The following is a 26,582-nucleotide window of genomic DNA, read 5'->3' on the forward strand; positions in this document are numbered from 1 at the left end:
CTTGTTCACCGCATCTGCGGTTTTGCTACGCTCTGCTTGCTCACAGCACCTGCGGTTTTGCTACGCTCTGCTTGTTCACAGCATCTGCGGTTTCGCCCTGCTCTGTTTGCTCACCGCTCCGGCTGTTCTGCTCTGCTTGTTCACCGCATCTGCGGTTTCGCTCTGCTGTCCACCGCACCTGCAGCTCCGTTCCTGTGTCCCAGTCGTAACAGTGTGACCTATGCACAGCACAGAACTATATATCTGCACAGTATATGGGACCTCCGCAAAGCACAATACTCTATCTGCACAGTGTACAGGACCTATGCACAGCACTATATATCTGCACAGTGTACAGGACCTACACACAGCACTATATACCTGCACAGTGTATGGGGCCTACGCACAGTACTATATATCTGCACAGGGTATGGGACCTATGCACAGCACTATATATCTGCACAGTGTATGAGACCTACGCACAGCACAGTACTATATATCTGCACGGTGTAGTTAAGACCTACGCACAGCACAGTACTATTTATCTGCACAGTGTATAAGACCTACGCACAGCACAGTACTATTTATCTGCACAGTGTATAAGACCTACGCACAGCGAAGTACTATGCATCTGCACAGCGTATGGGAGCTATGCACAGCACAGTACTATATATCTGCAAAGTGTATAGGACCTAAGCAAAGCACAATACTATATCTGCACAGTGTACAGAACCTACGCACAGCACTATATATCTGCACAGTGTATGGGACCTACGCACAGCACAGTACTATATATCTGCACAGTGTATGGGGCCTATGCAAAGCACAGTACTATATATCTGCACAGTGTATGGGACTAACGCACAGCACAGTATTATATATCTGCAAAGTGTATAGGGCCGAAGCACAGCACAGTACTGTATATTTGCAGTGTGCAAGGGGCCTACGCACAGCACAGCACTATATATCTGTACAATGTATGGGACCTACGCACAGCACACTACTATATATCAGCACAGTGTATGGGACTAACGAACAGCACAGTACTATATATCTGCACAGTGTATGGGGCCTACACACAGCACATTACTATATATCTGCACAGTGTATGGCGCCTACGCAAAGTACTATATATCTGCACAGTGTATGGGACCTACGCAAAGTACTATATATCTGCACAGTGTATGGGACCTACGCACAGCACAGTACTATATATCTGCACAGTGTACAGGGCCTATGCACAGCACAGTACTATATATCTGCACAGTGTATGGGAACTACGCACAGCACAGTCCTATATATCTGTACAGTGTATGGGACCTACGCACAGCACAGTACTATATATCTGAACAGTGTATAGGACCTACTCACAGCACATTACTATATATCTGCACAGTGTATAGGAAGTACGCACAGCACATTACTATATATCTGCACAGTGTATGGGACCTACCCACAGCACAGTACTACACTGCTCAAAAAAATAAAGGGAACACTAAAATAACACATCCTAGATCTGAATGAATGAAATATTCTCATTGAATACTTAGTTCTGTACAAAGGTGAATGTGCTGACCACAAAATCACACAAAAATCATCAATGGAAATCAAATTTATTAACCAATGGAGGCCTGGATTTGGAGTCACCCCCAAAATTAAAGTGGAAAAACACACTACAGACTGATCCAACTTTGATGTAATGTCCTTAAAACAAGTCAAAATGAGGCTCAGTATTGTGTGTGGCCTCCACGTGCCTGTATGACCTCCCTACAACGCCCGGGCATGCTCCTGATGAGGTTGCGGATGGTCTCCTGTGTGATCTCCTCCCAGACCTGGACTAAAGCATGGATGGAACGAGACATGATGTCCCAGATGTGCTCAATCGGATTCAGGTCTAGGGAATGGGCGGGCCAGTCCATAGCTTCAATGCCTTCATCTTGCAGGAACTGCTGACACTCTCCAGCCACATGAGGTCTGGTATTGGACTGCATTAGGAGGAACCCAGGGCCAACCACACCAGCATATGGTCTCACAAGGGGTCTGAGGATCTCATCTCAGTACCTAATGGCAGTCAGGCTACCTCTATCGAGCACATAGAGGGCTGTGCGGCCCTCCAAAGAAATGCCACCCCACACCATTACTGACTGTAAAGATATGAGGTTGTGGGTTGTAAGTAATCACCTAGGCAGGTTAACGATGCAACAATTTTTTATTGATCACAGCCATTGTAATAAAGCAATTCCAGGTAAATGGCCAAAATACAGTTCTCTCAGTCCTTAAGTTCCCAATCTTGGTTCAGAAGTTCCACTGGCTTTGTATAAGGCCATACTCTCTGTCGCCCAACTTTTGGTTGGCCCACAGATTTTCTATCTCCAGCCAGTAGAGTCTGTAGCCACAGTCCATGATCCCCTATCCAGTAGCAACAGTTCTTTTAAGAAAGTTTAAATCCAACCGACATAATCCATAATGGTAACATGTTTATTCACCCATCTTTTCAAGTCTACGGTCTCCATCCTCTTCCTTCAATCCAACTATTCCTAAAAAATGACTCTCCTTTCTTTCACTGGGATGAGTCCCCTCCCAGGTCAGAAGTGATCACCCTCCCCCTTAAGCATTTACTGTTAGCTAAAAACAATGAAGAATATTCTAGAAGCCTTCATCTGAGCGTGCATGTAAGACAATCTGTGGTGACGGCTCCACTGTGTCTACAATCTACACACACATTAAGAGATTACTGGCTGTTGGAACAATGGTTAGATACTCCTGAGATACAGATATCCTGAGATACAGATTCGTGGAATGCTGGACATTTGACAAGTGGATCTAGTGCACATACTGACAAGTTAGCAGTACTATATAAAATCTAACAAGTAAATCACTAATAAAACACAATAATAATTATAACAAAAATGGTGGTCCGCTGCTGGAAAAGTATCATAGTCTTTAGTAAGTGGGCAGCTCCTCACACTGACCCACTGCCAAACCGGTCATGCTGAAGGATGTTGCAGGCAGCAGATCACTCTCCACGGCGTCTCCAGACTCTGTCATGTCGGTCACATGTGCTCAGTGTGAACCTGCTTTCATCTGTGAAGAGCACAGGGCGTCAATGGCGACTTTGCCAATCCTGGTGTTCTGTGGCAAATGCCAAGTGTCCTGAATGGTGTTGGGGTGTCAGCACAACCCCCATCTGTAGACGTCGGGCCCTCATACCACCCTCATGGAGTCCGTTTCTAACCGTTTGTGCAGACACATGCACATTTGTGGCCTGCTGGAGGTCATTTTGCAGGGCTCTGGCAGTGGTCCTCCTGGTCCTCCTTGCACAAAGGAGGAGGTAGCGGTCCTGCTGCTGGGTTGCTGCCCTCCTACGGCCCCCTCCACGTCTCCTGGTAGCGACTCCAGCCTCTGGACACTACGCTGACAGACACAGCAAACCTTCTTGCCAAAGCTTGCATTGATGTGCCATCCTGGATGAGCTGCAATACCTGAGCAACTTCTGTGGGTTGTATAGTCCGTCTCATGCTACCAGGAGTGTGAAAGCACAACTAACATTCAAAAGTGACCAAAACTTCAGCCAGAAAGCATTGGTACTGAGATGTGGTCTGTGGTCCCCACCTACAGAACCACTCCTTTATTGAGGGTGTCTTGATAATTACCAATAATTTCCATCTATTGTCTATTCCATTTGCACAACAGCATGTGAAATTGTCAGTGTTGCTTCCTAAGTGAAAAGTTTGATTTCACAGAAGTATGATTTACTTGGAGTTATATGCTGTTCTTTAAGTGTTCCCTTTATTTTTTTGAGCAGTGTATAATATTGCACAGTGTATAGGACCTACGCATAGCACTATATATCTGCACAGTATACAGGGCCTACGCACAGCACAGTACTATACATCTGCACAGTGTATGGGACCTAAGCACAGCACAGTACTATATATCTGCACAGCATATGGGACCTACGCACAGCACATTACTATATATCGGCACAGTGTATGGGACCTACGCACAGCACAGTACTATATATCTGCACAGCATATGGGACCTACGCACAGCACAGTACTATATATCGGCACAGTGTATGGGACCTACGCACAGCACATTACTATATATCTGCACAGTGTATGGGACCTACGCACAGCACATTACTATATATCTGCACAGTGTATGGGGCTATGCACAGCACAGTACTATATATCGGCACAGTGTATGGGGCCTACAAACAGCACAGCACTATATATGTGCACAGTGTATGGGACCTCTGCACAGCACAGTACTATATATCTGCACAGTGTATAGGACTTACGCACAACACATTACTATATATCTGCACAGTGTATGGGACCTACGCACAGAACAGCACTATACATCTGAACAGTGTATGGGACCTACGCACAGTACATTATTATATATCTGCACAGTGTATGGGACCTACGCACAGCACTATATATCTGCACAGTGTACAGGGCCTACGCACAGCACAGTAATATATATCTGCACAGTGTACAGGGCCTACGCACAGCACAGTCCTATATATCTGCACAGTGTACAGGACCTAAGCACAGCACATTACTATATATCTGCACAGTGTATGGGACCTACGCACAGCACTATATATCTGCACAGTGTATGGGACTTACGCACAGCACTATATATCTGTACATTGTATGGGACCTACGCACAGCACTATATATCTGCACAGTGTATGGGGCATACGCACAGCACATTACTATATATCTGCACAGTGTATGGGAACTACGCACAGTACATTACTATATATCTGCACAGTGTATAGGACCTACGCACAGCTCAGTACTACATATCTGCACAGTGTATAGGATCTACGCACAGCACAGTACTATATATCTGCACAGTGTACAGGGCCTACGCACAGCACAGTACTATATATCTGCACAATGTATGGGATATACGCACAGCACATTACTATATATCTGCACAGGGTATAGGGCATACGCACAGCACATTACTATATATCTGTACTGTGTATACGGCCTACGCACACACTATATATCTGTACATTGTATGGGACCTACGCACAGCAAACTACTATATATTTGCAGTGTGTATGGGGCCTACGCACAGCACAGTACTATATATCTGCCCAGTGTATAGGACCTCCGCAAAGCACAATACTATATCTGCACAGTGTATACGACCTACGCACAGCACTATATATCTGTACATTGTACGGGACCTACGCACAGCACAGTACTATATATCTGCTCAGTGAATGGGACCTACGCACAGCACAGTACTATATATCTGAACAGTGTAAGGGGCCTATGCACAGCACATTGCTACGTATCTGCACAGTGTATAGGACCTACACACAGCACACTACTATATATCTGCACAGTGTATGGGGCCTATGCACAGCACAGTAATATATATCTGCACAATGTATGGGACCTTCGCACAGCACAGTACTATATATCTGCACAGTGTATGGGACCTTTGCACAGCACAGCACTATATATCTGCACAGTGTATGGGGCCTACACACAGCGCAGTACTATACCCTACAGACCAAAAGTTTGGACACACCTCATTTAAAGATTTTTCAGTATTTTCATGACTATGAAAATTGTACATTCACACTGAAGGCATCAAAACTATTTATTAACACATGTGGAATGATATACTTAACAAAAAAGTGTGAAACAACTGAAAATATGTCTTATATTCTAGGTTCTTCAAAGTAGCCACCTTTTGCTTTGATGACTGCTTTGCACACTCTTGGCATTCTCTTGATGAGCTTCAAGAGGTAGTCACCGGAAATGGTTTTCACTTCACAGGTGTGCCCTGTCAGGTTTAATAAGTGGGATTTCTTGCCTTATAAATGGGGTTGGGACCATCAGTTGTGTTGTGCAGAAGTCACGTGGATACACTGCTGATAGTCCTACTGAATAGACTGTTAGAATTTGTATTATGGCAAGAAAAAAGCAGCTAAGTAAAGAAAAACGAGTGGCCATCATTACTTTAAGAACTAAAGGTCAGTCAGTGCGAAAAATTGGGAAATCTTTGAATGTGTCCCCAAATGCAGTTGCAAAAAACATCAAGCGCAACAAAGAAACTGGCTCACATGAGGACTGCCCCAGGAAAGGAAGACCAAGAGTCACCTCTGCTTCTGAGGATAAGTTTATCCGAGTCACCAGCCTCAGAAATCGCAGGTTAACAGCAGCTCAGATTAGAGACCAGGTCAATGCCACACAGAGTTCTAGCAGCAGACACATCTCTACAACAACTGTTAAGAGGGGACTTTGTGCAGCAGGCCTTCATGGTAAAATAGCTGCTAGGAAACCACTGCTAAGGACAGGCAACAAGCAGAAGAGACTTGTTTGGGCTAAAGAACACAAGGAATGGACATTAGACCAGAGGAAATCTGTGCTTTGGTCAGATGAGTCCAAATTTGAGATCTTTGGTTCCAACCACCGTGTCTTTGTGCGACGCAGAAATGGTGAACGGATGGACTCTACATGCCTGGTTCCCACCGGGAAGCATGGAGGAGGGGGTGTGATGGTGTGGGGGTGCTTTGCTGATGACACTGTTGGTGATTTATTCAAAATTGAAGGCATACTGAACCAGCATGGCACAGCATCTTGCAGCGGCATGCTATTCCATAAGGTTTGCATTTAGTTGGACCATCATTTATTTTTCAACAGGACAATGACCCCAAACACACCTCCAGGCAGTGTAAGGGCTATTTGACCAAGAATGAGAGTGATGGGGTGCTACGCCAGATGACCTGGCCTCCACAGTCACCAGACCTGAACCCTATCGAGATGGTTTGAGGTGAGCTGGACCGCAGAGTGAAGGCAAAAGGGCCAACAAGTGCTAAGCATCTCTGGGAACTGCTTCAAGATTGTTGGAAGACCATTTCCGGTGACTACCTCTAGAAGTTCATCAAGAGAATGCCAAGAGTGTGCAAAGCAGTCATCAAAGCAAAAGGTGGCTACTGTGAAGAACCTAGAATATAAGACATATTTTCAGTTGTTTCACACTTTTTTGTTAAGTATATAATTCCACATGTGTTAATTCATAGTTTTGATGCCTTCAGTGTGAATGTACAATTTCCATAGTCAAGAAAATATAGCAAAAATCTTTAAATGAGAAGGTGTGTCCAAACTTTTGGTCTGTACTGTATATCTGCGCAGTGTATAGGACCTACGCACAGCACAGTACTATAAATCTGCATAGTTTATGGGGCCTACACAGAGCAGAGTACTATATATCTGCGCAGCATATAAGACCCATGCACTCCACTCTTATTCTCACCACTCCATAAGATTTGCAACTTGCGACGTAGAAGTTACAGTTTTGATAACATTAGCAACTAGCCCCGTAAGGCTGAGTTCACACGATGCGTTTTTAATGCGTTTCCGCGGCGTGTTTGCAGCTGCGTAAACGCCGCGGAAACGCATTAAAAACGCATGGTAGAAGGGCAGCAATGTTCCCCAATTGAAATCCGCATGTGCTGTGCCCATGATGCAGATTTTTCCGCAGCGTAAACGCTGCGCTCAAAAATACGCAGCATGTCAATTAATTTTGCGTAAACGCGGCGTTTTCGCCGCCATTGACTTGCATTAGAACGCGCCAATTCCGCAAGACTGCATTTCTACTTGCGTTATTGGCGCGTTCTAATGTGCAGATGGTACCCGAGTGTGGAGAAGATGAGACTCTCCTCCGGACCCGGGTACCATTAAAAAAGCTGTAAAACAAGAATAAAATAAAAAATAAAGATATATTCACCTTCTGACGGCCCCCGGTCTCCTTCCCTCTGCTCGCGTGCAAGACTGAAGGACCTTCGGTGACGTCACAGTCATGTGACTGCAGGCCCTTCAGCGCAGCGTCTCGCGATATCCCGGCAGCCAGGAACAAGCCAGGAACGAACGTGGCAGCACACACCAGGCCATCAGAGGGTAAAGTATAGCTTTATTTTTTTATTTTTAAACATTTTTATACGGTCACACTATATAAATCCATGCCGGTTGCATGGATTTATATAGTGTGACCTAGTTGTCAAGCACTTTCCAAGTGATGCTAAAATCGCCTGGAAAGCGCTTGTCAATCTGCATGCGGAAAAGCATGTGAATCCGCATGTATTCCACAGGAAAAACGCATGTACAATCTGCATGCGTTTTTTCTGCCAGGGAGATGCAGAAATGATGCAGAAATTTTCTGCTTCATTTCTGCATCGTGTGCACATACCCTTATACTGCTGTTCCACATCTGTGCCATGGCAAAAGTATTTCAAGCAAATATTTTTGTATTCAACATAATGTAGCATGTAAACAGTACATAAAAGCCTATCTCGTTGTAGACAACACAAAGGTTATAAGTTAGAAAGAAAAAAAATTAAGACGAGTATGTAAATTAGTCTTTTTTTTAAAAAAAAACCTTTAAAGGAAATCTGTCACCAGGTTTCTGCCACCTAATCTGAAAGCAGCACAATCAAGAGACAGAATCCCAGATTCCAGAGATGTGTCACTTAGTGGGCTATGTAGAGTAGTTTTGATAAAATCACGGTTTATCAGCAGAAGATCATCTCTAGAGCACTAGTAAACCTGCCGCCATATTATCCTCTATATTCATGAGCTCTATATAACAATGCCACCCCCCAATTATTGGCAGTTGTCTGTGTACTCAATACATGGGCTGAAAGTTATCAGAGATGTGGGCAGAGTTATAAAGAGCTCAACATTCAGAAAACTGATAGATCTGCAGTAGATAGAAACTGTCATTTTATCAAAATGACAACAAGCAGCTCAGTAAGTGACATCACTGGAATTAGGGTCTGTGTCCCTACATTATGTTGCTCCCAGATGGCATACCAAAAACCTGGTGACAGATTAACTTTAAAAGGATTTTTTTTATTTTTTTTTACATAAATACAAGTCTTTGGGGCTAAAAATCAGTTTTGCAATTGGGTTTCATTATAAATTTTCCATTATTTTGCTTTTTATGATGCTTTATTTCCCTAAACATTAGTTATGTAGTTTGTGGCCATAAATCAGCTGAGAGGAGCTCAGAAAAGGAAAAATCAAAGACTTATGAACTCCCTGTCAGACCATCCCAGCAGGCTGACTGACAATCTCAGTTAACTCATTCTGCAGTCAACAATTAACAGTACAAAACAAAGGCTATAGCTGATAAAATGATTATTAAATGAGTTGTCCACTTAGAGAAAACATTACTTTGTAGCATCGGCGTCTCTGCCCCCTGCTAGGCAGAGACGCCGTCCCTCTCACCACCACGGCGTCCTCCAGCGCTCCTCTTCCTGCTTCTGCCGGCGTGTGCAGCTTCCCGGGCACTGTGCTTAGGGCGCGCGCGCTCCCTCCCTCTTAAAGGGGCCGTGCGCCACCCTAAGGAGTCCCCGGGCAATTGCCTGAGGTCCTCCCATATATAAGGCACCTCCTCCAAAATGCCGTGCCTACCTGGAGGCTCCTGCTTGCTACCTGCCGTGCCTACCCGGAGGCTCCTGTTGTCACTAGCTGTGACCACCTGTCAGCCTACCTGGTGGCTCCAGCCCGTCACTTGCCGTGACCACCTGACAGCCTGCCTACCTAGAGGCTCCTGCCTGTCACTTGCTGTGACCACCTGTCAGCCTACCTGGAGGCTCCTGCCCGCCACTTGCCGTGACCACCTGACAGCCTACCTAGAGGCCCCTGCCTGTCACCTGCCGTGACCACCTGACAGCTTACCTAGAGGCTCCCGCCTGTCGCCTGCCGTGTCTGCCAGTCCATCCACCAGGACCACTCGTCAGCCTGCTTGCTGTGCCCATCTGCTATACAGGTCAGTCCCAGCCATCTGACCCGTGGGAGTCACCTGCTCTCTTACAAGGTCGTCCCCAGAGTAGCACCTGGTCCCTCTGCTCTGTCCCTCCCTGGTCACGGAGTCGTTAGCCGCCTTACGACCTAGGTCGGTCCGAGTTGATACTTAGTTACGCCCCTCTTGGTCCCTCCTTGCACCGCAGCACAGAGGTTCCACCACCCGGATCCGTAACAGTTTGCTCGGGCCATGGAACCCGGTGGCCCTCAAGCTCCTTCGCTCTCTGACCTGTACCAGGAGGTTTCTCGTCAGAGATCCCAACAGGAAACCATCCTGACCTACCTGCGGTCTGTAAACACTCGCCTGGACACGCTGTCGGTACCACCCGTGTCCGCCTCGAGTCGTGCGACTCCCGCTCCGGCAGCGCCGCTGCCCACCAACACCACGGCATCCAACCCATGGCTATGCAATGATTAAGAACTTATAGTTCGAAACGCGTTTGCTGTTCCTCTCCAGGGTGGACTTTTAATATTTTTTGCATGACCCAATAAAATATGGATTTTAGAAGATTTGTTCAGCTGGATCTTCCTGGTTCCTCATTGTTCGTCTGGTAGCACTCCTGGCTCCGTGCTGTTGATCTTCTAGGTGGGTGAGCTGATTTTTCCCTTTCTTCCTCATTTTGGAGGTGACCCCGCTTTAGCTCGGGGTTTCATAAACCAGTGCACCTTGCACTTTGAACTTTTGGCACATCAGTTTCCCTCCGACCGGGCCAAGGTGGCGTTCATCATGTCTCACCTCACTGGAGAAGCACTGGCATGGCTAAATCCCCTGTGGGAGAGAGGGGACCCCCTGGTGTCCGATCTATCATCTTTCCTCACTGCTTTCCAGAAAGTCTTCGATGAACCAGGACGAAAATCCTCTACTGCCTCCTCTCTGCTTCGTATCTGCCAAGGGAGTCCTCACAGGGGGCCAATATGCCATACGGTTCCGTACCCTCGCTTCGGAGATTGCCTGGGACAACGAGGCCCTGGTGTCCATCTTCTGGGAGGGCCTTTCCAGTCGGATCAAGGATGAGCTAGCCAGTTGGGACATCCATACCACTCTGGATGACCTGGTGTCGCTAGCTACCCAGATCGACATCCGTTTCCTGGAACGTGCTAAAGAGACTACCCGGGAGAGAAGATTTCCTCGTCTTGCTCCTACTTTCCAGAGACCTGCCTCTCAATTAGCAACTCCCCGGGCACACTCGCCCAAACCTATGCAGGTCGACCAGACCAAGATGGTCAAATCTCGCCAAGAGTCACGCCGAGCCGAGAAGAGCTGTTTCTACTGTGGCAGTAAGGAGCACTTCATCCGTTCCTGCCCCTGTGAAGCCGGGAAACGCCAGTGTCTAGGACCGCTCGGAGAGGTCATCCTAGGCAAAAGTAAACCCTCTCCTTCCCTGACTTTGCCTGTCTCTATCTCCTGAGGAGAGAACCGCTACTTTGAAATTGCACACCTAGATTCCAGAGCTGCTGGGAACCTCATTTCACAGTCCCTGGTATAGAAATATCACATTCCCACCAAACCTCTGGCTGAACCACTGGCAGTCGCCTCCGTGGATGGAAGACTTCTTCCGGTGACCATCCTGCTCGTCACAGAACCTATAACCCTGCAGGTGGGAATGCAGCACTCTGAGAGGATCTCCTTCCATGTGCTTTCCGGTCTCTCTCACTCCCTATTGCTAGGTCTACCCTGGCTTCAGAGACATGAACCTGTGCTGAACTGGCAATCCGGTGAAGTTCTCCGTTGGGGGCAGGATTGCCATAAGACCTGCCTGGTCCCGGTCCGCCCAGTTCGTCCTCCACCCACCCCGGCTAATCTACCCGGTTTACCGGCACCTTACTGGCCCTATGCAGATGTCTTCGACAAAAAGGAAGCAGAGACACTGCCACCTCATAGGCCATATGATTGCCCAATCGACCTGGTACCCGGTGCCACTCCACCCCGTGTGTGTATTTACCTGTTGTCGTTGGCCAAAACCCGGGCCATGTCGGAGTACATTGAGGAGAATCTGGCTAGGGGATTCATCCGGAAATCTACCTCCCCGGCTGGAGCCGGATTCTTCTTCGTTAAGAAGAAGGATGGCTCGCTACGCCCCTGTATTGACTATAGAGGACTCAATCTAATCACGGTCAAAAACAAATACCCCCTGCCGCTCATCTCTGAGTTGTTTGACCGCCTTAAGGGCGCCAGGATCTTTTCCAAGCTGGATCTACGTGGGGCGTATAACCTGGTCCGGATCCGTCAAGGAGACGAGCGGAAGACGGCATTCAATACCCGGGACGGTCACTATGAATACCGTGTGATGCCCTTCGGTCTCTGCAATGCTCCCGCCGTCTTCCAAGAATTAGTCAATGACATCTTCTGTGACCTTCTATATTCCTGCGTGGTGGTGTACCTGGACGACATCTTGGTCTTCTCTCCGGACCTTCCCACACACCGGAGGGATGTTCGTCAGGTCCTGCTTAGGCTCAGGCAGAATCACCTCTATGCCAAATTTGAGAAGTGCCTCTTCGAGCAGACCTCCCTTCCGTTCCTGAGCTATATTATCTCCCAGACAGGTCTACGAATGGACCCCGAGAATCTCTCTGCTGTCTTAAAGTGGCCCCGTCCAGAGGGTTTGAATGCGATTCAGCGATTCCTGGGCTTCGCCAACTACTACCGTCTCTTCATCCCACACTTCTCTCCCCGGACTGCTCCCATCTCTGTTTTCACCCGTAAGGGAGCAAATCCCAAGGTATGGCCGCCTGAAGCTGAGGAGGCCTTCCTTTCCTTAAAGCAGGCCTTCTCCTCTGCCCCAGTGCTGCACCGTCCGGACTGCAACAAACATTTCTTCCTGGAGGTTGATGCTTCATCCTCCAGAGCCGGAGCGGTGCTCACCCAAAAATCTTCATCCGGGAGAATGGTAACCTGCGGCTTCTTCTCCAAACTCTTCTCCTCGTCTGAGCACAACAACTCCATAGGAGACCGAGAACTGCTAGCCATCAAATTGGCGCTGGAGGAGTGGCGTTACCTGCTTGAAGGGGCTCTATACCCAGTGATCATCTATACCGATAACAAAAACCTAGCATATCTCCAGAATGCCCAAAGACTCAATCCGCGTCAGGCCCGGTGGTCTCTGTTCTTCGCTCGCTTCGACTTTATCCTACATTTCCGCCCGGCCGACAAGAATGTGAAAGCTGACGCCTTGTCCAGATCCTTCTTGTCCTCCGATCTAGAGGAGGAGCCTATGCACATCATCGACCCCTCCAAAGTGATGAGTATGGCCCCCTTATATCTGACTCGTCTCCCACCCAGTAAGACATTTGTAGCGGTTCCAGATCGGGAGAAGATTCTTCACTGGGGTCATTCATCTAAACTAGCCGGCCATGCCGGTGAGAAGAAGACTTTGCTGTTCATTAATCGGCATTACTGGTGGCCTACCCTGCGCAAGGATGTGGTAGACTTCGTCTCGGCCTGTTCATCTTGTGCCCGCAACAAAGTTCCCAGACATCTTCCAGCCGGTCACCTCCTGCCTCTTCCCATACCTGCTGCCCCATGGCAGCACATTGCTATGGACTTTATTACAGATCTCCCTGTTTCCGCTGGTTGTACAGTCATTTGGGTTGTCGCCGAAAGCTTTTCTAAAGTGGCCCACTTCATCCCTCTGCCTGGTCTCCCGTTTGCATTGGAACTGGCTAAGGACTTCTTCCTTCACATCTTCCGTCTCCATGGCCTACCCCTCCACACTGTCGGATCGAGGGGTTCAGTTCACCTCACGCTTCTGGAGAGCTACGTGTAAACTGCTGGATGTCACCCTGGATTTCTCCTCCGCTTATCATCCACATTCCAATGGCCAAGGGGAGCGTATCAACCAGATCCTTACCAGCTACCTCCGGCACTTTGTTAATGCTCACCATACCGATTGGGTGAACCTCCTACCATGGGCCGAATTCTCCTACAACAACCATGAGAGCGAATTGACTTCCAAGTCCCCATTCTTTGTAGTCTATGGTCAACATCCTCGGATTCCGTTTCCCGTCTCCGCTTCTGTGGACAACCCTGCCGCGGAGTCTCTGGTCAGCGAATTTTCCACCATTTGGGAAAATACAAGGTCCGCACTTCTTCTGTCCTTCGAGCTGATGAAGAAATATGCTGACAAGAGACGTCTGGATCCGCCTCAATTCCGTCCGGGAGACAAGGTTTGGCTCTCCTCCAAACATGTTCGGCTCAAAATACCCTCCTACAAGTTGGTCCTCGGTTCATCGGTCCATTTGAAGTCCTCAAACAAATCAACCCAGTGGCCTACAAGTTAAAACTCCCGGACACCTTACGGATTCCCAACTCCTTCCACGTATCTCTCCTCAAACCAGTTGTGTTTAATTATTTTTCCAATAATTCAGGTACTCCCCCTGCTCCGGTTTCCGCTGAGGACGTTTTTGAGGTAGAGAACATTCTGGTCACCAAGAGGGTAAGAGGAAAAACCTTTTTTCTGGTGGATTGGAAGGGGTTTGGCCTAGAGGAGAGAACTTGGGAACAGAGGGAGAACATTAATGCCCTGCTTCTCTTTGAAAAATTTCTTTCTGGCCTAAAAAAGAGGGGGCATAAAGAGGGGGGTACTGTAGCATCGGCGTCTCTGCCCCCTGCTAGGCAGAGACGCCGTCCCTCTCAATGCCACGCTCCCCGCCCGGCGTCCTCCAGCACTCCTCTTCCTGCTTCTGCCGGCGTGTGCAGCTTCCCGGGCACTGTGCTTAGGGTGCACGCGCTCCCTCCCTCTTAAAGGGGCCGCGCGCGCCGCCCTAAGGAGTCCCCGGGCAATTGCCGGAGGTCCTCCCATATATAAGGCACCTCCTCCAAAATGGAGGTGCCCGAGCAATAGTTGATGCACAGTGTACTTACCTCTGCTTCAGACCTCAGGTCCCGCTGCTAGCCTGACTACTAGTCCTGCTCGCCAGCCTGACTACCAGTCCAGTCCGCCAGCCTGACTACTCTTCAGCCCGACAGTCTGTCTTCCGTTCAGTCCGCCAGACTGTCTATGGGCTTTGCTCGCCTGCTACCTGGAAGCACCTGCTCATTACCTGCCGTGCCTACCTGGAGGCTCGTGCTTGCTACCTGCCGTGCCTACCTGGAGGCTCCTGCTGTCACTTGCTGTGACCACCTGTCAGGCTACCTGGAGGCTCCAGCCCGTCACTTGCCGTGACCACCTGACAGCTTACCTAGAGGCTCCTGCCTGTCACTTGCTGTGACCACCTGTCAGCCTACCTGGAGGCTCCCGCCTGTCGCCTGCCGTGTCTGCCAGTCCATCCACCAGGACCACTCGTCAGCCTGCCTGCTGTGCCCATCTGCTATACAGGTCAGTCCCAGCCATCTGACCCGTGGGAGTCACCTGCTCTCTTACACGGTCGTCCCCAGAGTAGCACCTGGTCCCTCTGCTCGGTCCCTCCCTGGTCACGGAGTCGTTAGCCGCCGTACGACCTAGGTCAGTCCGAGTTGATACTTAGTTACGCCCCTCTGGGTCCCTCCTTGCACCGCAGCACAGAGGTTCCACCACCCGGATCCGTAACATACTTTAATGTGTTACAAATTAATATACACTGTGTTCCAAATTATTATGCAAAAAGTGTTTAGGAGTGATAAGGTAAGAATTTTTTTGCTTGTCAGTTAAACTCATTGATGGTGATGTGTGTCAGGGCTCTTTATATCACTGTAAGCAATTGCAGACACCTGTGCTAGATAGTTTGGCAGGTGTGTCCAATGAAAGGCAAGACTACTTAAGAAGGCTGTCCCACATTATTAAGCAGCCTACATTTTCTGGCAAAATGGGAAAGAAAAAGGATGTGTCGGCTGCTGAGAAGCAACAAATTGTTGAGTGTTTAGGTCAAGGCATGACTACAATCAACATTGCCAAGACACTTCATCCTGATCATCGCACAATCAAGAAGTATGTAGCTGATTCACAGTACACACGTGTGCGTGCTGATAAGGGAAAATTGATGACTCTTTCCTACAGGTAATTTCGTCAGGTTAAAAGAGCAGCGGCAAAAAAGCCTTGTCATAGCAGCAGACAAGTTTTTGAAGCAGCTGGTGCCTCCAACGTCCCCTGTACAACAAGATGCAGGGCCCTTCAGAGGTTTGCAGCTCTGCGTAAGCCATCCTGTCGACCTCCTCTATCCACTGCACACAAGCAGAAACGGCTCCAGTGGGCCAAACAATACATGAAGACTAACTTCAAAACTGTTTTGTTCACCGATGAGTGCCCTGCAACGCTCGATGGTCCAGATGGATGGAGTGGAGGATGGCTGGTTGATGGACACCCCATGCAAACACGGCTACGGCGCCAACAAGGAGGAGGTGGAGTAATGTTTTGGGCTGGAATCATGGGGAGAGAGATTGTCGACCCCTTTAGGATCCCTGAAGGGGTAAAGATGAACTTCATAATGTATGTTGAGTTTCTCAAACAGCACTTCCTGCCATGGTTCAAGAAGAAGAACCGTGCATTCCGCAGCAAGATCATTTTCATGCATGATAATGCCCCGTCTCATGCTGCACATAACACATCTGCATCTCTGGCTGCTATGGGCATAAAAGGGGACAAACTTATGGTGTGGCACCCATGCTCCCCTGACCTCAACCCCATTGAGAACCTCTGGAGCATCATCAAAAGGAGTGTCTATGATGGCGGGAGGCAGTTCACATCTAAGCAACAGCTCTGGGAGGGTATTCTGTCCTCATGCAAAACAATTGGAAGCAGAAACCATCCAAAACCTGACAAATTCAATGGACGAGAGAGTTCAGAAGCTCCTTTCGAACAAGGGATCCTATGTGCAAATGTAACATCACCTAGAATAAAGTTTTGAGTTGAAAACTGTTTGATTTCAGTTTGTAATAACCTGCTAATGCTTATAATTTCAAAAATGACCATTTATTTGTTCTTTATTAAAATGAAAAGGTTGAAAACTCTGCTGTGCATAATAATTTGTAACATGCATTTTGAGTGCAATTTGACTATTTTATTTTTAAAAAAATATACTGTTATCATAGGCAGTTTGTACAAAAACCTTTCAATTGTACTCTAATAGTTATTTGACTGGAAAATTACAATGACTGCAATTCATATAGGTAATTGGGGAACATCTGAGAAAATATTATTTGCATAATAATTTGGAGCACAGTGTAAAGATTAACCCCTTACTTACCGGGGACGTATTAGTACGCATATTTGCGTACCGCCGGTTCAGTGAGGGCTCCGGCGCTGAGCCCTCACTGAACCGAGCACATGTCAGCTGATTCTTACAGCTGACATGTGCCCGCAACAGCCGCGGGTGGAATCGCGATCCACCCGCGGCTGTTAACCAGTTAAATGCTGCTGTCAATCTCCGACAGCAGCATTTAACGCGCGTTTCCGGGTAGCGCGTCATAAGCCCCGCCCACCGGCGACCCCGTCACGTGATCGCGGGTCGCCGATGGGCGTGCATGACAACCCAGGGTCTGCAGCAGACGCCTGTGGTTGTCATGATCTTGTCGCTATGAGCGCCACCTAGTGGTCGGCGCTCATAGCACAGGACCATTTCTGCTGCATGCAGGGGACCTGCTCGTCCCCTGTATGCAGCAGAGGCGATCGGACAGTTGCTGCTTCTAGTCTCCTATGGAGACTATAGAAGCATGCAAAAAGTAAAAAAAAAAAGTTTTTAAAAATATAAAAAAAAATAAAAAAATATAAAAGTTTAAATCACCCCCCTTTCGCCCCATTCAAAATAAAATATATAAAAAAAAACCCCACATACACATATTTGGTATCGCCGCGTTCAGAATCGCCCGATCTATCAATATAAAAAAAGAATTATTCCGATCGGTAAACGGCGTAACGAGAAAAAAATTCTAAACGCCAGAATTACGTTTTTTGGTCGCTGCAAAATTGCAATAAAATGCAATAACGGGCGATCAAAACATCGGATCTACCCCCAAATGGTATCAATAAAAACGTCAGCCCGGCACGCAAAAAATAAGCCCTCAACCAGCCCCAGATCCCGAAAAATGGAGACGCTACGGGTCTTAGAAAATGGCGCTATTTTTTTATTTTTTTTTTTACCAAATTTTGGAATTTTTTTTCACCACTTAAATATAAAAGAACCTATACATGTTTGGTGTCTATGAACTCGTAATGACCTGTAGAATAAGAAGAGCAGGTCAGTTTTAGCATTCAGTGAACATAGTAAAAAAAATAAATAAAAAACAACTGTGGTATTGCACTTTTTTTGCAATTTTACCGCACTTGGAATTTTTTTCCCGTTTTCCCGTACAGGATATGATAAAACTAGTAATGGCGTTGAAAAGTACAACTCGTCCCGCAAAAAATAAGCCCTCACATGGCCATATTGACCAAAAAATAAAAACGCTATGGCTCTGGGAACAAGGGGAGCAAAAACGAAAATGCAAAAACGAAAAATGCTCCGGGGCTTAAGGGGTTAGGGGCTCAAATGGCTAATGTAGTAAGTGAAATAAGCCAGGCAGCCAGCTCCCTTAAAGCAATGTTTTATCTAGCTGGGCTTTAGGTGTTACATTTTTTATTTTTTTCACCTGTGATATAGAGCTGTCTGGCCAGATCGGGCAGCTGATACAATTCAGGCTTCGGAATGTGTACTTATACAATTAAATAAGGGCTGTACCATACTAGGCAAATGTTTCCAAAAGATACAACGTGTTTTTACATTATTTCAGCTATTTTTTTTCCAAGTGTTTCGGAAAACAAGTTAAAGATAGCATAAAAAGTAATAAAATGGAGACGGTCAAACAATTTCTCATGCATGAGGCAAAACACTTACCCTGTAATACTTCCATGGGGAGAACTGTCCAAGCATTTTCCATGTAAGAAATATACAGATAACGTGCAGTATTACATGCGAGACCAATGTACAGTACCCTATAATAAAAAGAAGAGATTTTATTAACACTTAACAAAAGCATCAATTGATTTACTAAGGGTACTTTCACATTGCTTTTTGTCACACATTCGTTGGGGCTTAAGTCCAATCTCCGTGCAATACGTAATTTGGGAGTATTCGCCAACGGAGCCATAGACCATAAAGGTGCTGACATAGTCAACTTGCTCTCTACGTGCATCAGTTTTGGGGCGTATACACTTAGTGGGGCAGACACTCAGATGCAACTACGTCTCGGTGTCAGCCTCCAGTAGGAATATAAACCCGAAAATGATGCACGCCAGAGCGCAAGTTGACTATAATGGTGGCAACATAGTCAATGGCCCCATCAGCACATACACCTGAGTACCATTTTGCGGGGAATTTGGACACAAGTCCTGATAGGACCACTGAAAGTGGGCAAGAACACAATGTGAAAAGGCACTAACAAAGAAGCACCAATCTCAGTGCCTCACTATATTTTTCTTTATTTGAGCCAGTTCTTATGGAATCTCCAATAAAAAATACTGTAAGTTTTGTCCAGGACTCAGTTAATCAACATCAGATCATAGGGGTCCAAAAACCATATGGAACCAAAACACCACATCTGTCTGGTGGCCGTTCTCATGCACTGCAATCCAATTCACTGCAATGAAATATGCACTGTAGCCTATTCCAGCTCTGTACATCGGGCTCCCTTGAGAGCTGAGATCAGATGATTGTTGTAATCTGCTGTCAGACCTCCAGTGATCAATATTGATGACTTATCTTTATGATACAGTGGGGAAAATAAGTATTTGATACACTGCTGATTTTGCAAGTTTTCCCACTTACAAAGAATTGAGAGGTCTGTAATTTTTATTGTAGGTACACTTCAACTTTGAAAGATAGAATCTTAAGAAAAAAATCCAGAAAATCACACTAATTATGTAAAAATCATACAATTAACATTTTATTGCATGAAATATGTATTTGATACAATCGAAAACATATTCAATGCTCTTACTGAGGGAAGGAAGTTGTTGGCCAAAATCTTGCAATACATGAACCCCATCCATCCTCCCATCAATACGGTGCAGTCGTCCTGTCCCCTTTGCTGAAAATAATGGACTGCTGTCAATCATTATTACAGCGTGCTGTAATGATAAAATGTGGTCCCTGGCTTGTTGGCGACCCACAAGCAAGGTGAGTAGGGAGGATTGTTTTTTAGACACCGGTAGCATTTAGATATGACACATCAATAAAATGCTATTAAGAGGCTGATAGTGTTCCTAATACCTCCTAGAGGTAAATCCAGATTCCCTTTAATAGTAAATTTTAACACGAAAATGGGGCTGGGCTAGGGGACATTTGGTCTTTAGGGCCAGAATGGATGCATGTAATGTAAGTGGCTTTGACAACTGCATAGGGCCAGAGGCTAATTGAGAGCCTTTGGCCGCCCAAACCACTTGTCATCTTAATAGAGTCCAGGTGAATAAGAGGTTAGGAACCAACTAGAGAATAAAATAACAGCTTCAAAAATAACTATTAATAAATATCATTTAAAAGTACACTTGTGTGAAAAAGTGTTTGCTCCCTTCCTGACTTCTTATTCTTTTGCATGTTTGTCACACTTAAATGTTTAAGATGACCAAACATGATTCATATATTTTGCCGATGTGAGTCATTTATTTTTCTTTATCTGCCTATGTTGCTGAGCTAGGTTGTCTACACGTGCATATGTATTGGTGTGACCATTAGACAACAAGGGTTTAACAAGAGCGATTGCTAAGATAAGCCTTGACCGTTATGGATATACCTAGCTATCATGGGGTGTACAGTGGTTACGGAAAGTATTCAGACCCCTTTCAATTTTTCACTCCTTGTTTCATTGCAGCCATTTGGTAAATTCTAAAAAGTTCATTTTTCTCATTAATGTTCACTCTGCACCCCATCTTGACTGAAAAAAACAGAAAAGTAGAAATTTTTGCAAATTTATTAAAAAAGAAAAACTGAAATATCACATGGTCATAAGTATTCAGACCCTTTGCTCAGACACTCATATTTAAGTCACATGCTGTCCATTTCCTTCTGATCCTCTTTGAGATGGTTCTACTCCTTCATTGGGGTCCAGCTGTGTTTAATTAAACTGATAGGACTTGATTTAGAAAGGCACACACCTGTCTATATAAGACCTCACAGCTCACAGTGCATGTCAGACCAAATGAGAATCATGAGCTCAAAGGAACTGCCCAAGGAGCTCAGAGACAGAATTGTGGCAAGACACAGATCTGGCCAAGGCTACAAAAGAATTTCTTCATTATTCAAAGTTCTTAAGAGCACAGTAGCCTCCATAATTCTTAAATGGAAGTAGTTTGAGACCACCAGAAGTCTTCCTAGACCTGGCAGTCCAGCCAAACTGAGCAATCGTGGGAGAAGAGCCTTGGTGAGAGAGGTAAAGAAGAACCCCAAGAACACTGTGGCTGAGCTCCAGAGATGCAGTAGGGAGATGGGAAAAATTCCACAAAGTCAACTATCACAGCAGCCCTCCACCAGTCGGGCCTTTAAGGCAGAGTGGCCCGATGGAAGCCTCTCCTCAGTGCAAGACATATGAAAGCACGCATAGAGTTTTCTCAAAAACACATGAAGGACTCCCAGACTATGAGAAATAAGATTCTCTGGTCTGATGAGACGAAGATAGAACTGTTTGGTGATAATTCTAAGCGGTATGTGTGGAGAAAACCAGGCACTGCTCATCACCTGCCCAATACAATCCCAACAGTGAAACATGGTGGTGGCAGCATCATGCTATGGGGGTGTTTTTCAGCTGCAGGGACAGGACAACTGGTTGCAATTGAAGGAAACATGAATGCGGCCAAGTACAGAGATATCCTGGGTGAAAACCTCTTCCAGAGTGCTCTGGACCTCAGACTTGGCTGAAGGTTCACCTTCCAACAAGACAATGACCCTAAGCACACAGCTAAAATAACAAAGGAGTGGCTTCAGAACAACTCTGTGACCATTCTTGACTGGCCCAGCCAGAGCCCTGACCTGAACCCAATTGAGCATCTATGGAGAGACCTGAAAATGGATGTCCACCATCGTTCACCATCCAATCTGACGGAACTGTAGAGGATCTGCAAGGAAGAATGGCAGAGGATCCCCAAATTCAGGTGTGAAAAACTTGTTGCATCATTCCCAAGGAGACTCATGGCTGTACTAGCTCAAAAGTGTGAGCAAAGGGCCTGAATACTTATGACCATGTGATATTTCAGTTTTTCTTTTTAAATAAATTTGCAAAAATTTCTACATCTTTTTTTTCAGTCAAGATGGGGTGCAGAGTGCACTTTAATGAGAAAAAAATGAACTTTTTAGAATTTACCAAATAGCTGCAATGAAACAAAGAATGAAAAATTTAAAGGGGTCTGAATACTTTCTGCACCCACTGTAAATTCCTCTATGTCTATCCGTGTATGACTTAGGGACATATTATTAAAGATTAAGGTACAAGAAAGCTTATGGACAGTGGAACGATTGATCTGGCCGTTCCAGTTGGCCCTAATATTTTTTACTGGTTCATCCATCGGCTATTTATTCTAGCATGCTATATTCACTAGGGAATTGTTGGTGTCTTTTTAATACAATGAAAATAAATTTAGTGTTTTAAGGGTTTATGTACGCACACCAGAATGGATGCATGTAATGTAAGTGGCCATGAGAGCTGCACGGGGCCAGAGGCTAATTGAGAGCCTTTGGCCGCCCAAAACACTTGCCATCTTAATACAGTGCAGGTGAATAAGAGGTTAGGAACCAACTAGAGAACAAAATAACCCATACAAAAATTACATTTAACCCCTTTACCCCCCCCCCCCCAAAGGTGGTTTGCACGTTAATGACCAGGTCAATTTTTACAATTCTGACCACTGTCACTTTATGAGATAACTCTGGAATGCTTCAACAGATCCCACTGATATTGTTTTTTCATGACATATTGTACTTCATGATGATGGTAAAATTTCTTCGATATGACTTGTGTTTATTTGTGAAAAAATCAGAAATTTGGCGATAATTTTGAAAAGTTCACAATTTTCAAACTAAATTTTCATTCCCTTAAATTAGAGATATACAGTACAGACCAAAAGTTTGGACACACCTTCTCATTTAAAGATTTTTCTGTATTTTCATGACTATGAAAATTGTACATTCACACTGAAGGCATCAAAACTATGAAATAATACATGTGGAATTATATACTTAACAAAAAAGTGTGAAACAACTGAAAATATGTCTTATATTCTTGGTTCTTCAAAGTAGCCACCTTTTGCTTTGATGACTGCTTTGCACACTCTTGGCATTCTCTTGATGAGCTTCAAGAGGTAGTCACCGGAAATGGTCTTCCAACAATCTTGAAGGAGTTCCCAGAGATTCTTAGCACTTGTTGGCCCTTTTGCCTTCACTCTGCGGTCCAGCTCACCCCAAACCATCTCGATTGGGTTCAGGTCTGGTGATTGTGGAGGCCAGGTCATCTGGCGTAGCCCCCCATCACTCTCCTTCTTGGTCAAATAGCCCTTACACAGCCTGGAGGTGTGTTTGGGGTCATTGTCCTGTTGAAAAATAAATGATGGTCCAACTAAACGCAAACCGGATGGAATAGCATGCCGCTGCAAGATGCTGTGGTAGCCATGCTGGTTCAGTATGCCTTCAATTTTGAATAAATCCCCAACACTGTCACCAGCAAAGCCCCCCCACACCATCACACCTCCTCCTCCATGCTTCACGGTGGGAACCAGGCATGTAGAGTCCATCCGTTCACCTTTTCTGCGTTGCACTAAGACATGGTGGTTGGAACCAAATATCTCAAATTTGGACTCATCAGACCAAAGCACAGATTTCCACTGGTCTAATGTCCATTCCTTGTGTTCTTTAGCCCAAACAAGTCTCTTCTGCTTGTTGCCTGTCCTTAGCAGTGGTTTCCTAGCAGCTATTTTACCATGAAGGCCTGCTGCACAAAGTCCCCTCTTAACAGTTGTTGTAGAGATGTGTCTGCTGCTAGAACTCTGTGTGGCATTGACCTGGTCTCTAATCTGAACTGCTGTTAACCTGCGATTTCTGAGGCTGGTGACTCAGATAAACTTATCCTCAGAAGCAGAGGTGACTCTTGGTCTTCCTTTCTTGGGGCGGTCCTCATGTGAGCCAGTTTCTTTGTAGCGCTTGATGGTTTTTGCAACTGCACTTGGGGACACTTTCAAAGTTTGCCCAATTTTTCAGGCTGACTGACCTTCATTTCTTAAAGTAATGATGACCACTCGTTTTTCTTTACTTAGCTGCATTTTTCTTGCCATAATACAAATTCTAACAGACCATTCAGTAGGACTATCAGCTGTGTATCCACCTGACTTCTGCACAACACAACTGATGGTCCCAACCTCATTTATAAGGCAAGAAATCCCACTTATTAAACCTAACAGGGCACACCTGTGAAGTGAAAACCATTTCGGGTGACTACCTCTTGAAGCTCATCAAGAGAATGCCAAGAGTGTGCAAAGCAGTCATCAAAACAAAAGGTGGCTACTGTGAAGAACCTAGAATATAAGCAATATTTTCAGTTGTTTCACACTTTTTTGTTAAGTATATAATTCCACATGTGTTAATTCATAGTTTTGATGCCTTCAGTGTGAATGTACAATTTTCATAGTCATGAAAACACAGAAACATCTTTAAATGAGAAGGTGTGTCCAAACTTTTGGTCTGTACTGTATGTCACACAAAATAGTTAATAAATAGCATTTACCACATGTCTACTTTACACCAGCACAATTTTGGAACCAACATTTTTTTGGGTTAGGAAGTTATAGGGGTTATAAGTTGACCAGCGATTTCTAATTTTACCAACAAAATTTACAAAACCATTTTTTTTGGACCACATCATATTTGAAGTGACTTTGAGGGGCTTTTTTGACATTAAATACCCAAAAGTGACACCATTCTAAAAGCTGCAACCCTCAAGGTGCTCAAAACCACATTCAAGTAGTTTATCAACCCTTCAGGTGCTTCACAGGAATTTTTGGATTGTGGAAGAAAACAATGAGCATTTAACTTTTTACACAAAAATGTTACTTTAGACCTCAATTTTTTTATTTCCGCAAGGGTACCAAGAAAAAATGGACTCTAAAGTTTGTTATGCATTTTCTCCTTAGCATGCCAATACTCCATATGTGGGGGAAAACCACTGTTTGGGCGCACGGCAGGGCTCGGAAGGGAAGGAGTGCCATTTGACTTTTTGAATGTAAAATTTGCTGGAATAATTAGCGGACGCCATGTTGCATTTGGAGAGCCCCTGATGTGCCTTAACAGTGGAAACTCCCCACAACTGACCCCATTTTGGAAACTAGACCCCTCAAAGATTTTATCAAGGGGTATAGTAAACATTTTGAACCCAGAGGTATGACACAGAATTTGATAACATTAGGTCATCATATTGAATAAGTTGTCATTAGTCTTAAGTGCAAGTGCTCGCTACTTGTGTTTGCATCACGTACTCGGGTATGCACCATGTATCGCGGGTGCTCGAGTGACATGCTCGAGTCCTCGCCCCGCATGTTCCACGGCTGTTAGACACCCAAAAAAAACATGCGGGGATCGCTCGTGTATGGCAGGCAATCCCCGCAAGGTTTATTTGGCAGCGAAGCATATGGGGTGGAGACTTGAACATGTCACTCAAGCACCAGCGATACTCTGTGCATACCCAAGCACCCGATGCAAACTCAAGTAGCGAGCACTTGAGCTCAACACTAGTTGCCATATCGTCATTTTTTGCTCTTTACTTTTAAAAAAAAAAAAAAAAACAACCCTAGCACAACCTTAACCTTAGCACAATCCTAACCCTAGCCCAACCCTAACCATGGAGTTTATTTTTTAAGCCGTTCCTCGTGCGGTATAAGTGATTAGACAACTTTATTCTTTGGGTCGGTGCAATTACAGCGATTCCAGATTCATATGGAGTTTTTTTGTTTGGCGGCTGTCACACATTAAAAGAAGCTTTTTTTGGCAAAAACTAGTTTTTGCAATAATTTTTCCATATTTCGCTCGACAGTCATGTAAGGGCTTGTTTTTTGCAGGACAAGTTGACATTTTTATTGGTACCATTTTTGGAGCACGTGACATTTTTTGATTGCTTTCTATTCCGATTTTTGGGAGTCAGAATAAACAAAAACCAACAATTCAGGAATTGTTTTTATGAGCTTTTTTTATACCACTCCGTGTGTGGTAAAATTGATAAGGCACCTTTATTCTTCGGGTCAGTACTCAGTACGTTTACAGCAGTACCACATTTATATCTTTTTTATGTTTTGGCGCTTTTACACAAAAACAATTTTATAGAACAAAGAATTTTTTTGTATCGCTTTATTCTGAGAGCTAGAACTTTTTTATTTTTCGGCTGATGGAGCGGCTTGTTTTTTTGTGGGATAAGATGGCGTTTTCAGCAGTACCATTCTTATTTACATTCCTCTTTTTGATCGTGTTTTATTCCATTTTTTGTTTGACGGTATGATAAAGCATAATTTTTGCTTTTTCTTTTTTTTTACTGTGTTCACTGAAGGGGTTAACTAGTGGGACAGTTTTATAGGTCAGGTCGTTCCGGAAGCGGCGATACCAAATATGTGTACTTTTATTGTTGTTTTTTTTTTCTCATAATATTAATTTATGGGTAAAGTATATATATATATATATATATATATATATATATATATATATATATATATATATATATATATATATATATACACATATATATATATATATATTTATTTTTTTTATTTTTTTTGGGGGGGGGGAATAATTTTTTTTTTTTCACTTTCACACTTTTTTTTTTTTTACTTTAACACCTTGTCCCACTAA

At 45.0% G+C, this 26,582-nt stretch overlaps 1 protein-coding gene across 2 annotated transcripts in view; it reads right to left on the minus strand.

The window, feature by feature from the left end:
• MFSD6 (major facilitator superfamily domain containing 6) overlaps positions 1-26,582 on the minus strand; it is a 245,348-nt gene that overhangs the window by 164,722 nt on the left and 54,044 nt on the right. For both annotated transcript variants that reach the window (XM_073647936.1, XM_073647937.1), the window contains exon 3: positions 18,609-18,706. In XM_073647936.1, coding sequence (XP_073504037.1) covers positions 18,609-18,706 — 98 coding nt within the window. The remainder of the gene's footprint in view (positions 1-18,608; positions 18,707-26,582) is intronic.

This window comes from Phyllobates terribilis, unplaced genomic scaffold (assembly GCF_046119375.1).
Source record: "Phyllobates terribilis strain yellow unplaced genomic scaffold, ASM4611937v1 Scaffold_9__5_contigs__length_417890890, whole genome shotgun sequence".
Taxonomy (NCBI): Eukaryota; Metazoa; Chordata; class Amphibia; order Anura; family Dendrobatidae; genus Phyllobates; species Phyllobates terribilis.